Source organism: Elgaria multicarinata, chromosome 8 (assembly GCF_023053635.1).
Source record: "Elgaria multicarinata webbii isolate HBS135686 ecotype San Diego chromosome 8, rElgMul1.1.pri, whole genome shotgun sequence".
In the NCBI taxonomy this organism is placed as follows: domain Eukaryota; kingdom Metazoa; phylum Chordata; class Lepidosauria; order Squamata; family Anguidae; genus Elgaria; species Elgaria multicarinata.
Genome location: NC_086178.1, coordinates 79,950,214 through 79,965,425, shown reverse-complemented (window position 1 = coordinate 79,965,425; position 15,212 = coordinate 79,950,214). Strand labels below are relative to the sequence as shown.

Below are 15,212 nucleotides of genomic sequence, written 5' to 3'. Positions count from 1 at the left end.
CAGTGCCCCACGGACAGGAGAGCGGCGCCCGGCCCGGCCGGCGGCCCCCTCGCTTACCCAGAGCTCCGTGCCCCAGTCCATGCTGGCTGCGCCCTCGCTGCGCGCTCTGGCTTCCTCCCCGCAGGCCCACCCGAAGCCCGGTTCGCCGCTGCTGCCGCCGCGGTCCCAAGGAGTCCCACTCACTCCGCCGTCCGCACAACCTCCAGCGCCTGCCCGGGACACTCCCCGCTCCGCGCCCGACTGTGCTCCTTAAAGGCGCAGGCAGCCCGGGAAGAGTGGGCATGCCCCGGGCCTGGCGTGGGGGCGCCTGCCTCGCCTCGCCTTGCGCGCGCTCTTCCCGCTTCTTTCCCTCTCGGCTTCCAAGCGTTTATGGATGCAAATGCGGGCGGGGGCGCCCTGGTTTCCTCCCGGGATCAGCAGGCGGAGGGCGCCGGCCTGCGGGAACCAAACGCTGCCGCCGCCGCCCTCCTCCTCCTCCTCCTTCCAGAGCGCAACTTCCTAACTTCCACTCCTCTCCACCACCAAGCTGCCCTGCCAGGCGCGCCTCCTTGGGAGCAAGCCCAACGGAGCGGGACTTTCTGAGAAGAAACTGCCATAGGGGATGTGACGGGGGGCGGGGGGACATGGCGGCGGCAGCACATTAGGGGGTTCAGCGGAACCCTCTGAACCCCCTGTGCGCACGCCAATGCCCCTGACCTAAACAGTAGTGACCCTATTTGAAACACAAAAAAGAAAGGATGATGATACAAACACTGGCAAACTGTGGGATTAGTTACCCTTATGCCAGTGATGAAGTTGTACAGAAGGCAGTAGTGAAGGAGTGAGTCAGGCCAGGAAGATGATCTACATGAACATATCAGCTGGCTGTTTTTTTGATGCTGTAGGCAGGAAATCCATAATTTCCTTGATGAAATTTCATCAAGTGGGGAGCAGAAAACCCCTCAATTTTTTTTAAATTATAGAGAAGGAACAGACATACAAGTTTTCTAGATGGCCCTTTGCATGTAGCTTGATACCCAGTTTTCAAAAGGCACCAAAAACTAAACACTCCGGCAACACAGAGATACTTATTTCTTAAATTATGTCTTCTGCCATATGCATGGGATCAATACAAAGTAATGGCTGTTTAAAGGCATGCGAAATATGAGAGCAAAATCCCAGTTGACTTTCTAAAAGGTATTTAAGCAAGTGCCCCAATAAATGATGTATTTATTTTTAAAAGTTAAGCTATTATTTGAAAATATTTTTTTTTAAAAAAACAACATCTTGCAGCTTACATTTCTACAAGTGGCAAAGATGCTTTTGGATTGAGTCCAAGAGGAATCCTTATAACAAACTCCTTTTATATGAGACAGAGAGACGTGTACTGTACCTTTGATTAATTTTCTTTGAAGCAACTTGTCTGTCTCCCTTTTAAATGCTTTATAGAAGAATGCCCCCCCACCAAGATACAACATGTGTAAAACAGCTTCCGTACTGCATATAGCGTCCCCGATATACACTTACCTGTTACTGAAGCCAAAACTATGTTTCAAATTGTGTTAAGAGGTCTCTTATTTCTGGGGTCAGATGTTCCACTGCCTTGGCAGCTTCTGTAATAGCTTTCCGATACATCCCTTTCTTCTTACGATTAAACCGCAGTTTGAAATATTCAGAGAAAGGGGAGAGTTTTGACAGAGACAAGAAAGACGTTGTTGGAGAACCAAACCATGAAACTTTCGCTTCCTGCCAGGAAGGGTCTCCGTTTTCTTTCTGGCTAAGATTTATGTCAAGCACCCGGGCTGGCCACCAGGGGAAGCCATGGATTTTGCCCCAAACAACGTCCCCTACTGAAACAGTTCGTCCATCTTCAGTGACGCATTTGGAGACACTTTGCGTATGCAGTCGAACTGTTAACGGGGGCACAATCTTACGCTCCTCTTTTGAGGATGAAGAGACAGAAACATCATCACCAGGTAAAAAGTCACACATTTCTGGTGATGTTACTTCCGAGCTCGAAGATTTGGATTCATCTAGGCTGTCATTGCTACACACTGATAAGCTAGAAGAATCCGCTTTCCTCTTACGATAATTCATAAGAAAAGCCAAGTTATCATGTCCGTCTTTACCTTGAGGAAACCTTTTGAAGTCATCATCTTCACAGGAGCTGCCTGAAGACATCTCGGCTAAACTTCTGTCTGCAGACTCATCAGCATAAAAAGCAGCAGCAGCACGAGACTCCCCACTAGCAGGAAGGACATTCATCTCGTCAATAAGTTCTGCTTTATAAATTGAAACGTTATCCCCCTCGTTAATCCGATGGGGCTTCAGCCTGATTTTGGGAGGGGGCACGTCTGCGCTGGAATGCACAGGCCTGGTTAACTTTAACTTTGGAATAGAAGCGAGGTGGCCACTCGATGACTTGTCCATAAAACATTTGGTTTCCCGATACTGTTCTGAGTCTCTGGTCTCCTCTTGGTCCCCTCCATTCTGTAGCAGTCGCTGAGGACAAAATGGCTTCCCAGAGCCATGAACACGGGAGGGAATCTTCACCACTTCTCCTTTGCCTTGTGGGGTGCTGTAAGATATTTTTATGACTGGAGTCCGATGCAACAGCTCCCCAGAAAACTTCTCTTCCTCCCGCTTTTCTCTTTTGCTCCTTTTCTCTATGTAGTCAGATTCGCTGTGTCTTTTTTGCTCCTTATCCTGAAGGCTTAACCGCCTCCTGGTTTTTGCGTTTTGCCTGGCTTTGTTACCCTCCTCCGGATTCAGAGTATTTTTACACTTTTCACAAAGCACTCGCCTGGGTCTCAGCCTAATGGTGCTCATGATGAGCCTACCGGGATCTCTATTTCGGGACAAGCGCCTCTTTGTCCTTTTTATAGTTCTTGGCGGTGGCTGAGGTACCCATTGATTATATGTACGCCTTAACCATAACGGAGGGGGGAAAGGGGCTCCCTCAAAATAGGGAGGATAAGGAAGAACATTGCCCGACGATGGTGGGGGCAACAGGGGAGGGACTTGTTCATCGCCATTGGCCTTTGAGGTTTTTTCTTCTGAAGACCACCGTTCAGTCTCTGGCTGTACAGGCTGTCGGTCTTCCGATGTCCCGTTAGTGCAAGTTTTACCAGAAAGGTCATCTGTCTTTGGTAATGAAGCTGGTGGAATACAAAACAATCCAGACCTAGAACAAGGTGAGAAGGGGGAAAGCACAAGATCAGAATAGATTTTTACTGTGCCTCCCACTAAAATTGTATAGATAATGAAAAAAAACCCTCTTATTGTAGAACAGCAAAAGCTAACTTCTTTTCCTACAGTTCTGAAACAGCAATCCAACTTTGGAAAGGTAGTTTACTCTTTTTATGGAAAGCCCAATCCAGGCTGTATGCTATAGATACTTTTAACAACATAGGTAGGCCAACCCATATGTTCCAAACAGAATGTGGGAATGCTAACTTGCATACCCATCAATTTCTCGAGAAGAGATTTAATTCTTTGGGTACTTCCCCAGTTTTTGCCAAGCAAGGCTCTTCTCAAGGAAAATCTGCCCTTCTCTAGGGCTGGCTGAATCTGTCTGCTTCGCTTTCTCACACATTTGAAAGTTTTAAATCTCATATCCTTTATGTCCAGTTCATGAAGAAATGTGCAATGATTCGATAAATTCTTAAATGCAAGTAGCAAAGCTATTCCCAGCATGGAAAGACCATGTTGCAGCTGCCTGACATGTAGCTGTTAAAGATGTGGAGCCTCCCAGAAAAAAAGGTGATAAACCCAATACAGTGCTACAAACATGGTCAAATACATTTAAGAGCGGAGGACTCAAAAGGCAAGTCTGCACATTTCACCAAGCACCCTGAGAGTAAGGCCTTAGCTAGACCAGGCTTTATCCTGGGGCGAACCCCGGGATCATCCCTGTGCATTCCCATGATGCACAGGGGATCCCGTGATCAGGGAGGGATCATCTCTCCCTTGCCCCGGGATACAGCCCTCCCCTCTGGGCCTGCTCCCCTCTGGGCTGAGCCCGAGACCGCAGAGCGTGTGGCCCATTTCCACAGGTTTACTCACGCAGAGCCATGAGGAGTGCTGTGCCCATCAGGGGTAGGGTGGGGAAAGTAGTTTTTTTTTAAAAAAAACCAAACAAACACCTTACCTTTGCGCATGACCATTCATGCGCTCTGTCTCCTTTAAAAAATAAAAAAATGGCAGGCGTGATGCCTCTATTCCTGAGGTCGTCGCGCCTTATGTGTAAACGGGGGAGGGATCTCACGTTAATCACAATGCGAGATCTGCCCTCCTCCGTCCCGGACTTTCAGGTAGGTCTAGCTAAGGCCTAAGTCATGGTGAGTGAGTGTCTGGGTGGCTTGTCCAGAGAAAAGAGGCAGATTGCTAAAAAATAAATAAAAAATTGCACCATTTTCATGGCATAGCAGTAAAACAGACAGAAACAATTACACAACATTCCTAGTAGTGGACATTGGGTGGTATTCAATAGGGGCTGTGTGTGCATAGAAAGCCTACGCCCACACATGACTGCGACACAGTGCTTCTGGGGACAAGCCGATGTGAGCAAAAACACGGTTTCCTGGAATTGGCACTCCTTTCAAAAACTAGTGTTTACATTCACTTCTGGGCTCACCCCTGGAAGTGTCATATTCACTGGTCTGAAATCTTTTGGATGGGGAGTGATATAAATATTGTAAATAAATAAATACTGTTATCACATGCAGACTTGGGCTGGTGCCACTCCCAGACTGTGGAATGGCCTACTGGGAGAGATTTGCCAACTTAACAGTCTTTCTGAATTTAAAAAAAAGCTATAAAGACTGATCTCTTCCAGCAGGCCTATCCAGTCAAATTTTAAGATGTCTGGCTGTTATTTTAATAATATATTAGTTTTTATACATTTTTAATCAGTTTCATGTATTTATGTATTTTACAATATTTTTGTATTTAGTGTTGTTTCCTACCTCGATCCAGAGGGAGAGGCATTTAAGATTTTTTTATTATGGTTGTTGTTGTTGTTAATATTATTATTATATGTGCACAGCCCCTTTTGGATAATACCTATTCACTCCAACACAGTTGAGCAGCAGTGGGCTTTGCTGCTCTTGCTGGTCATTTCTCTAGCCGATCCCATGGTAAAATCGCTTGGCTGGATTCAAACAACACAGCAAGCCACCCAAACATGGCTACTACAACCCAGTGGCTTCTCAGGCTAGCTTGCTTGCGAAAAAACAACCCTGGGTTGGGACATCATGGTAAGTCACCCTGCAACCATCCACAACAACCCACTGTAGCTTAGCGTGATGTGCAAACCAGGTCAGAGCCTTCTGCCTGGGTGGACGAATCTATCGGTTTCTCACACTCAAATTGATTTTTTTAAATCTCAAGTTTTTTCTGTCACATTTATGAAGAAACTTACAAATCCGGGTTTATTCTTCTCAAAGAAGGAACTGAACAATTTTTTTACCCATCCCTATCCTTCTCATATCGGCTCTGCAACAGGGGCTGGTTGATTCAGTTACTTCTTCCACCATATGAGCAACCCCAACCTATGATGATGCACACACAACCAAGAGGGGAAACAGAAGAAAGGGCCACGCTGAGTCTGGATACAGTCACTGTGATTTTGACGATCACAGTAGCAGGAAAGTGTGGTGGTGCAAGTGATGCTGGCTGGCAGTATCCCTATATACCGTATTTCTTCGATTCTAAGACACACTTTTTTCCCCATATAAACATCTCTAAAAACGGGGTGCGTCTTAGAATCGCGGGTGCGTTTATTATTTCTTAGAATCAAAGCTTTTTTTCTGTTGGTGGTACTGAAATTAGTGTGCGTCTTACAAATCGATGGTGTCTTAGAATCGAAAAAATACGGTAACCCAATCCAGGCTTCTGTTTCCTGTGTGTTTGTGTTATTCATTCCACTTGTTTGTAAGTAATACTTACATACCACTTAATAAAATCTCTAAGTGATGTACATTAAGTGATGTGTAATTAAATTCACAGTTAAAAGTACAGATATAATATAACACTGGAAAAATGTCATCTTACAACAACAAAGGTAAGATAAACAATAGAAATGATAAAATGGAGCAGCAGCATGAAGATCAATTATAAGCTAGGAAAGCTTGCATGAATGGCTATGTTTTCACATCACATTTTCCACCCCCCAAACCGTATGGGGGAGGGTGTTCCAGACAGTGGGTGGCACTGCTGCTGAGAAGACCCATTTTGAAATGTTATGTTGCATCCTTCTGTTGCTTGCTGAATGGCCAACAAGGCCTCCTCTGAAGGTCTTATAGGTTGGCTGGTTGTAAATAGAGGGCGATGGTCCACTAGATATACTGGTCCTGATTATAGCCATCTGCATGCAGAGGACCTCTTGGGAGAAATCCCGTAAGGATATTGACACAGCACCTTCTTCCTTACCAATCTGCCCAGTCCCTGAGGTCATCACATGAGCTGCTCTTGATTGGTCAACATGGGCCTGCAGTCTATTTGAAGTCCATTCAGACAAGAGCCTTCAGTGTACTGGCTCTGCTCCCTCTCTATGGAACACCCTTCCTGTTGACATCAATAGGAAGGCTGATGGCAGGCAGGCACCAATGTTGTTTTCTTTTCAGGGCCTGCTATAGACATTTTTGTTTAAACAAGCCTTCCCTGACTGACCAGCCATTTTATTAGCGTATTCTGCTTTAAAATATTTTAATTCTGTATCATGATTCTTTCTTATTTCTTTTTATTATTCACCACCCGGAAACCTTGACAGATAATGAATGGGTAGTATCCTATTGCACCTAGGGTTGCCTCAAAACCAAACCGTTCTTGTGAAGGTTAGGGCAGATTCCCGCTGGCATTAGCTAACCCTAAGCTCCTTGGAGAAGGAAGAGCAGGATACAAATGCAATTTGCCAGGCCCCAAACATGGTATTTTTCAATGGAGCACTCCACGTATTCAGCAGTCAGTAGTCAACTGTGGAATAATCAAATATGTTCTCGTTAGTGCAAAGCGCTGGAATTTTATAGTACAGCCTTGCAAAAAAGCTCACAAAAATTACTAAAGCCACAATCCTATGCATGTTTATACAGAAAAAGGCCCTACAATTCCCAGCATGGCTGGCTGGGGAAACCTGGGAGTTGTAGGACCTTTTTCTATCTAAAAATGCATAGGACTGTCCCTTAGGTTGAAAATGTATTTATTAGCTTGCTGGGGGCTGGAAGAGGAAGGATTGAGAGCTCTGCCTTTCTTGCAGAAGGCTGATGGATGCAGATGAGAAATGGAAGGCTCCATTTGCCAGCCTGCTCACTTGCCTGCATGCTAATCCTTGTCATCTGTGGCTACCAGGGTAGGGCGTAAATACAAGGGTATATAATTACATAGGTTCACACAGACCTAAAGCTCTGCAGCAGTCTTCTCCAACCTGGTGCCCTCCAGACTTTTTGGACTACAACTCCCAGCATTCCTGACCATTGGCCAAGCTGGCCAGAAATATCTGGAGGGCACCAGGTTGGGGAAGGCTGCTATACAGCAAAGACAACACGCACTGCGGAACTTTAGGAAAAACAACAGCACTGTTTATTAGAGCTTTAATTGACAACAGCCTTCTGCATCAAACATAAATCTGTTGCTAACCAAAGCTTATGCCACAATAAACCAGTCGATCTCCCAGGTGGCATAGCACTTCCAGTTGGCCAGTTGCCAAGTTATATCATATATTACTGACTGTTTTCCTGTCATTCAGCTTATATGAGAAACCCCACTGACATGGTGAGTTATGTTGCAACAGAGGGAATTGAATCTCTCACTCCATATTTGTCCTCTAGTGACTCATAGGCTAAAAAATCCACGCAGGGTGGGGTAGGGGTAAGAGGAGAGAAAATCTTCCACAGATTATTGGCCCTTGTCAAAGATGCTGAGCATACTCTTGCTGCTAGGACAACAGTCCTACTTTTCTTGCTCCCCTATTAATCCACAAGGCCACATCAAACTGAGGGCAGGAAGCATACCCTCACTTCGATTTGGCTTTAGAAATCATTACATAGCCTGATCTTGTTGCCTACGTTGCATCATCACAAAGCCACATCCGAGCAAAGACAATGCTTTCTGCCTACACTTTGGCATCATGTTGTGGGGCGGGGAAGCAAGCAACAGTGACCATTATATGTGGAGTGAGTGCCATTTCTGAACAGCGTGCAAAAGTCGGGGAAAAGAGTAGTTTCTGCTCAGCCCTGCTCTGAATTCAGGATATCTGGCCTTTTAAAATGTAAATGTCAATTGCTTGCGCAATCGTCTCCCCAAATATATGACAGACAACAAACACTGTCAGTTATTATAACCAGTTCCAATAAATTGAAAACATCCTTTTGTCTGTTTGATGTTACTCACTCCCCCCTCCCCTGCATTTAGACTAGATTAGCTTACAGGAAGTAGCGCTTGACTGTAGAAAATAAGGCCTATAAAATAAACCTTTTTGATATAATCTTCTTTCAAGTAAAGCTCTTAATGGCAAGAACAGCTTGAAGCAACCAATACTGCTCGATATTTGTTGTGAAGCAACAAGAATGTATATACCTGCATGCGGGCTTTTAAACAAAGCCAGCATAATGTTAAAAGCAGTGAGGCCACATGAAAAACTAGTCAATTTAGACACATCCAAAATAAAAAATAAATTAAAAAAAAAAACCCAATTGGGGCGAAAATATGCAATTTTCGGTATTAAATCGTAAGTGAAATATGGCCCTTTGGTAGGAACTGTTGACTGCGAGTTGGATCCAAAGATTGAGCAAGTGGAAAATAATAATAATAATAATAATAATAATAATAATAATAATAATATTTCTTACCCACCTCGCCTTCTGAATCGAGGCAGGGAACAACATTAAATACAATATAATACATAAAACTGGTTAAAAGAGCATATAAAACCAATACAATATCAAAATAACAATCATAACATCTTAAAATTCTTAGGTTTGCAGCTGATCTTTCCCCTTCCCTCCCTGCAGCCCCCTTCAGCCCATGAAAAACCTATCTAGATGATCAGGGCCTCCTCCCGAACAGCATTCTGAGTCATGGAGGACACAGCAGTAGAAGGGGGGAAATGCCCCCAAATAGGGAAATAAATGTTATGCCTTTCCCTTGGCAAAAGGTGAAACAGTGAGAGTTTTAAGAAATATTCAATTGCAGAGCTACTACTTATTTCCCAGGAGAAATGACATACTTATATTTAATTATTTAAAGTATTTATAAATCGCTTTTGTCCTCAAAGGTATTTACAACTTAAAACAATAATGCAATAAAATCACAACAAAAAAAAAGCATGAACAAACCATGCTTTTTTTTAAAAAGCCAGAATAGTAAAATCCATCAAAGCCAGTGTAGTTGGTTCAAGACTGATGAGGCCTGGTCTCTGAAGGACATACCAGACAATAGTCTGGCCACCATATTTTGCAATAGCTGCAATTTCTGCATACTTTTCAAGGGCAGCACATTAAAGCACTCTGAACAAGAGATAATCAAGGCACAGATCACTGTGGCCAGAATCTGGAGAAAGGGATGTAGCTTGCGCACCAACAAAAACTAGGCAAAGGCATTCCTTGCCACAGTAACCATCCGGCCCGCCAGGACTGTCACGTCTAGCCCTGCTCCCCCTGTTTTGGAAGAAGGTGTTTCAGGTAATCAATCAGAATCAGACTCTGAAGTAGAGGAGTTGGCGCCAGACATAGGCCAGCCTGTACCAGTGGGGGACAGAGCTCTCATGCTTTCTCCTCCAGCTGGTCCTGATCTCTCTCCAGAGCTTATCTCTTCAAAGGCAAATCATACACAGGCAGTGAGAAGCCAACATTCTTCTGAGGGAGAGGCCACCGACAGGCTAACTGATCCACGGAGTGGAAGGAAGGCAAGAGGAAGTTGGCCTGGATCGCATTGCATCTGAAGCGCATCTGAACTAACCTCTCTGAAGTTAACGCCTTTTGGGAAAAGGCTTTCTGTTCTCCTTGAAAATGACAATTGTCTCGCTTAGTTTGCATAGTTTTGCCTAGGGAGAAGTTTCCAAGAGATTAGACCCTCTTCAGGTGGGAAGATATGTTTATAGCTTAAATAAAGCTTTGTGGATTACTTAGCAGGCCTCGTTTTTTTGTCTCCTAAGAAGGTAGGTTTTTCTAAGAAACATGACAAGGACCAACATTGGATTCATGAGCACCCCCAAGCTGTGAACTTGGTTCTTCAGAGGGAGTGCAACCCTATTCAGAGCAGGCTGTACAACCAATCCAAGAGTGACTCGTCAATTTATCAAGCCTCAATTTCTTCACCTATGTCCAGTCCCTTAATGTGTCCAGACAAAGGTTCAGGTATTCCACAGCCTCTTTGGCATTAGTTGAGAGAGACAGAGCTGGGCATCATCAGCATAGCAATGAGACCTTAAAATTCCAGATAACCTTTCCAGCAGCTTCATGAAGATGTTAAGAAGCATAGGAGACAATACAGAGCCCTAAGAAAGCTCATAAACCAATGAGGGGTGTGTGAATTCATTCATGCCAGGCTTGGGGAATGTGTGATTTCTCGAGGCTCTGGAAATTGCGCATTTCACCTTTTTGTGCCAATGGCGGACATCATTAACACTGAAGGGAGATGTGTGTGATTTCATGAGTGGCTGTGGGCAGCTGCGGAGCCCCTGCCGAGACCTCGTGAACACTTGCCGGCGGTCTGCACTTGCGGTTGGAGGCGCCCGCCTGGACATGGGGGTGGAGGCTCATGACAACCTTAAAGCCAATGGACATGAAGCTGAATAATAATCCCCAGCACTACCGTCTGGGTATATTAAGCCAATAAGGACTGGAGACACTGTAAATGGTACCCCCAAACCCCATATCAGCCAAACATCCCAGAAGGATCCCATGATCAATGATACAGAATAACCTTGAGAAGTCCAGCAGAACCAATTGAAATGCACTCTCTTTGTCCAGTTCCTGGCGTAGGCCATCCACCAATTTATCATCATCATCATCATCATCATCTCTACACCACCCCATAGCCAAATCACTCTGGGCCGTTTACAGAAGATTAAAACATTAAAAATGATATACGAAATTTAAAAACATACAACAGACAGTATACACAAAGACAACACATCTAAAAACAACTTTGAACAATCAACCAAATCTTAAAAAATAGATCTGGAATCGATTAAAATATCATCACATGCTGCTCAATGTCTGAGAAAAGACAAAAGATAGCAATGTTGGTACTAGGCGGGACTCATCTGGGAGCTCATTCCGCAATTGGGGGGGGGGGCACCACCAAGATGACCAAAACCTTTTTCTCCCAAAACAAGGCCTGAACCCAGATTAGAACAGATGCAAATAATAATATAATAAACTTTGGATTTCTACTGGCCAGGTGGAAATCTCTGTATTGCCATTTTGGTGTAGCATGGATACGAAGGGACTTCATTGGGATAAGAAAGAGTCTATGGCTCTCACCAATTAAGAGCTCTATTGAGCCAATTAACCTTAAAATTATCAATATAAATGAGCCTAATCATTTACATGTACTTAAGCAGTCATAGCATGGGTGATTTCCAATTACTCCAAACCTTTTAATTCTCTTGTCAATCCAAAACCATGTGGCTCCAAAAGTCCCTCTACTGAAAGTCAGGTCAATGGTTCTAGTCATATGCGTCATCCAAGGCTGGTTGTGCCATTGTAAATGTAGTCAAAGTGCAATGTGCTTGAATGCAGCCTCCAAGTGTAACAGACTAATTTTCTTTAGGTAGGTGAGTCATCCTATTCTAAACCATTGACATGGGAACTCCTTGATTAAGCATAGTGTACATACCTTCTTTCTTCTTCTACCTTTGTTTGAAATCATTTTTTAAATGGCTGCTGCCCTGTCTTAACTGCCAAAATGACTATCACCAATCTCAACATACTGCTGGCACTTTCCAGATGTCTGAATGTTAAGGAGGCAGTTTAAGATGATTAGTCAGGGGTACTTAATAGCTGCAAGGTTCAAGCAATTTGCAAGTCAAGAGGTAGCCTATGCTGGAAAAACTGTGGCTAAAATACTTTTTAAAAAGTCTGGTGAAACTTCCCATAGATTCAAATCTCCTGGCAACATGTGAAATCTTACAACCAAAACAAACCGTACCCAATTCTAAATAGACCAAAACATTTACTGCTCAATTCAGCACATGGCCATAATTTTAATTGGTCTATTTTGACTCTTCTTTTGTATTTGCTATCTTTTTATGATGAATGATGTGTTTTTGGTGTTTTTACTGTACTATTCGACAATGCCCTCCCAATCCCCTTTCCTTTCGTGTCATGTCTTTTAGATTGTAAGCCTGTGGGCAGGGATTTTTCAAGAAATACTTTTGAAAGCCGCCGTGAGAGCCTTTTTTGGCTGAATGGCGGCATAAAAATGCTTAAATAAATAAATTCACAAAGATGAATGGCAGTTCAAACATTAAATAAAATAATTTGCTCGCAAGATATAGAGAACTGGAGGGTGGAAAAAAAATCAAGATTAAAATTGCTATTCCCACTCCTGGTCTCTGCTCTTTTATCTGATAGTCTATACATTACCTGTGTGTGTGTGTGTGTGTGTGTGTGTGTGTGTGTGTGTGTAAACAAACTTATATATGCAGCTGTATCCACATGATCTAGAATCCTGAGGTGGTGGTGGAGGGGATACAGATTACGGAGCGTATGGAGACAGCCTACACATGTGTAAATTCTATATGCTTCTGTGGAGTAAGGCTGAAGTCGATGGCTGAGTCCGCATGTAGCTAGAAGCCACGGGTGAATTTCTCCAACAGGCTTCTCGACGTGGTGGTGGCCATTCTCATTATGTGCTAACTCAGAGAGGGTGGGATGTTGGGGTGGTTGATAAACAACCCTAAAATGGCCCATCGGTTCTGGATGGCTTTCAACCATCCCAAGCTGGGCAGCCATCTGTCAGGGATGCTTTAAGGTGGATTCCTGCTTTATAGGCTCCTTCCAACTCTACTATTCTATGATTCTATGATTGTAAGAACTCACTCTCGCCAGGTTCACACATAACAAGAAGACAAGTGTGGGAAGGGTGAGAGAAATACCAAGGCAGAGAGAGAAAGAGAGAGTGAGGAGAGGGATTGTGGAAGATAAAGAGTGAGGCTAGAGGCTGAGAGTGGGTGGGGAGGGAGGGAGGGAGGGAGGGAGGGAGAGAGAGGGAGAGAGAGAGAGCGCAAAGGGGAACAGTCTGTGTAAGCAGTCAGTACACATGACAATGCTTTCACCTACTTTCCTACAGAAAAGTACTTTCTGTATGCAAAAATGGTAATGTCTTTGTAAACCATTTTTGTAAACCACCCAGAGAGCTTTGGCTATAAATGCAATAAAATAAATAAATAAATAAATAAGAAGATTGGGGCAGGATCAGGAATCAACTCTCTCCTCTTCCTATTTGCCAAACACCTGATCAGTGGCAGGTTCAGGAACGGGAAGGAGAACATGGAACTCTAACTTTTTTCAAAAATATTTTTTATTAAAAATATTTTTTTTGAGGAAGCATGGAATGGAAAGCTTCATGGGCATTGTTGGAGGTCCCTGCAGGCAACATGTTGGAGACCACCCCCCAGGCCCAGAGTGTAGGACCAGAACAATAGGTTCAAATTGCAAAGGCCTTTGATTAAACATTAGAAAGAACTTCCTGGTATGCGAGTTGTTTGTCCGTGAAACAGATGCCTTGGGGTGCGATGGACTTGCCTTCATTAAAGGTTGTTAGGGAGAAGATGGATAGATACCTGCTCTGCTAGTGGCCTTTGAGAACCCTTCCTACTCTGATTGTTTCAGAATCAGAAAACTTGTCTTTACCCCAATGCAAAATTTAGCTGAAAAGCGTAATCAATTAACTGCCCAAAACATAGTTTAGCCTATCAAAATCTCTTTGAACAATGTGTCCTATGCAAATGAGAAGGAAGCAGGGGTCTGAACCAGTACATTTACAGGAAGAAGGAAGTTACACAGCAGAACTCACAGGCTGTCACAATGCTAGCAGGACACCAAGAAAGCAGCTGACACGTCATTTGGCTGACCGAAGCCTGGCGTAAGGGAGAATGAAGTAATATTGGCAGCTCAGCTCTCTTGGTTGAGAGAATGTGCCAACCCCTTTGTCCTCAGGTCTGCAATTTAGGGGTCAGATTCAGGCAGCAACAGCACTCAAGAGTGCCATTTCTGTGCCTGGGGAAAAGATTTGTATGCAACATGGGTCACAAGTCTCCATAAAAGTGTCACCTTGAAATTAGTCTACTAAGATACATTATATGGCCTCAACTGGAAAGTCATTTAGAGAACTTACACTCACACCGTAGGTTCTTTTCAAAACAATTATACCTGGCCTCCATGAACCCACTGGGGATACACAGCTGCTAAAAGTTTACTTTTATCAGTGCCCATCAAGCTCGGGTGGAAAACTTACAATAGCAGAAGAGTAGAAAAATTAGAATATACCAGCAAAAACATGGAAACCATATTTGACTAGTTTTGAACCATAATGGCATCCAAATTTTAATTAAGCTTAATAAAAATAACTATCTAAAATTGCATTCCTGGGCCTTGACTAGTTGGGTTAAATGTCTATTTCTGATTGGCCTGAGCAGAACAATATTTAATTCCTCCAGTCTGCACATGTTCAAAAGCTCACAAAGACACATGCAGGCTGCTCCACTTGTTTCAATGGAAGGCTGTGATTTGTCCATCTATTCCTTGGCATTCACAAACTGGACAGTTTGCACGGTCACCATGGGTTAAACAAACCATAGTGGCTTAATTAAACTGTGGTGTGTGCCAGGCGTCATTTGCTTAATCACCCGCCCGGCCACAGCTTTTTAGATTGTCTGAACCTGGGCAACATGGCTTGCTGGAGTGAGGGAAAAAACCTCAAATAACTCAAGAACAGACCATAGGTTATTTTGGGTTGTTTCCTCCTCCAACAAGCTATGCTGCCCACATTCAGACAACATGACAAGCTACGCCTCGGTAGATGATGAGGCAAATGTTTACTGGCATTCTATTTGTTCACCACTCCAAAATCTTTGGATAGGGAGCGGTATATAAATATTGTAAATAAATACACAAAAACCCACTATGGCTTGTTTAACCCACAGTGATCATGCGAACCAGAACAACATGTGTTTTCTTGGTTCAGAAACTGTTCCTGGTCTTCCTCCTGGTGCAGCGTTGTAATCCTTG

The 15,212-nt window shown here is 43.8% G+C and overlaps 1 protein-coding gene across 3 annotated transcripts in view; it reads right to left on the bottom strand.

The window, feature by feature from the left end:
* PWWP2B (PWWP domain containing 2B) overlaps positions 1-15,212 on the bottom strand; it is a 45,036-nt gene that overhangs the window by 14,146 nt on the left and 15,678 nt on the right. For all 3 annotated transcript variants that reach the window (XM_063132841.1, XM_063132843.1, XM_063132842.1), the window contains exon 3: positions 1,507-3,163. In XM_063132841.1, coding sequence (XP_062988911.1) covers positions 1,525-3,163 — 1,639 coding nt within the window. In that variant the 3' untranslated portion in view covers positions 1,507-1,524. The remainder of the gene's footprint in view (positions 1-1,506; positions 3,164-15,212) is intronic.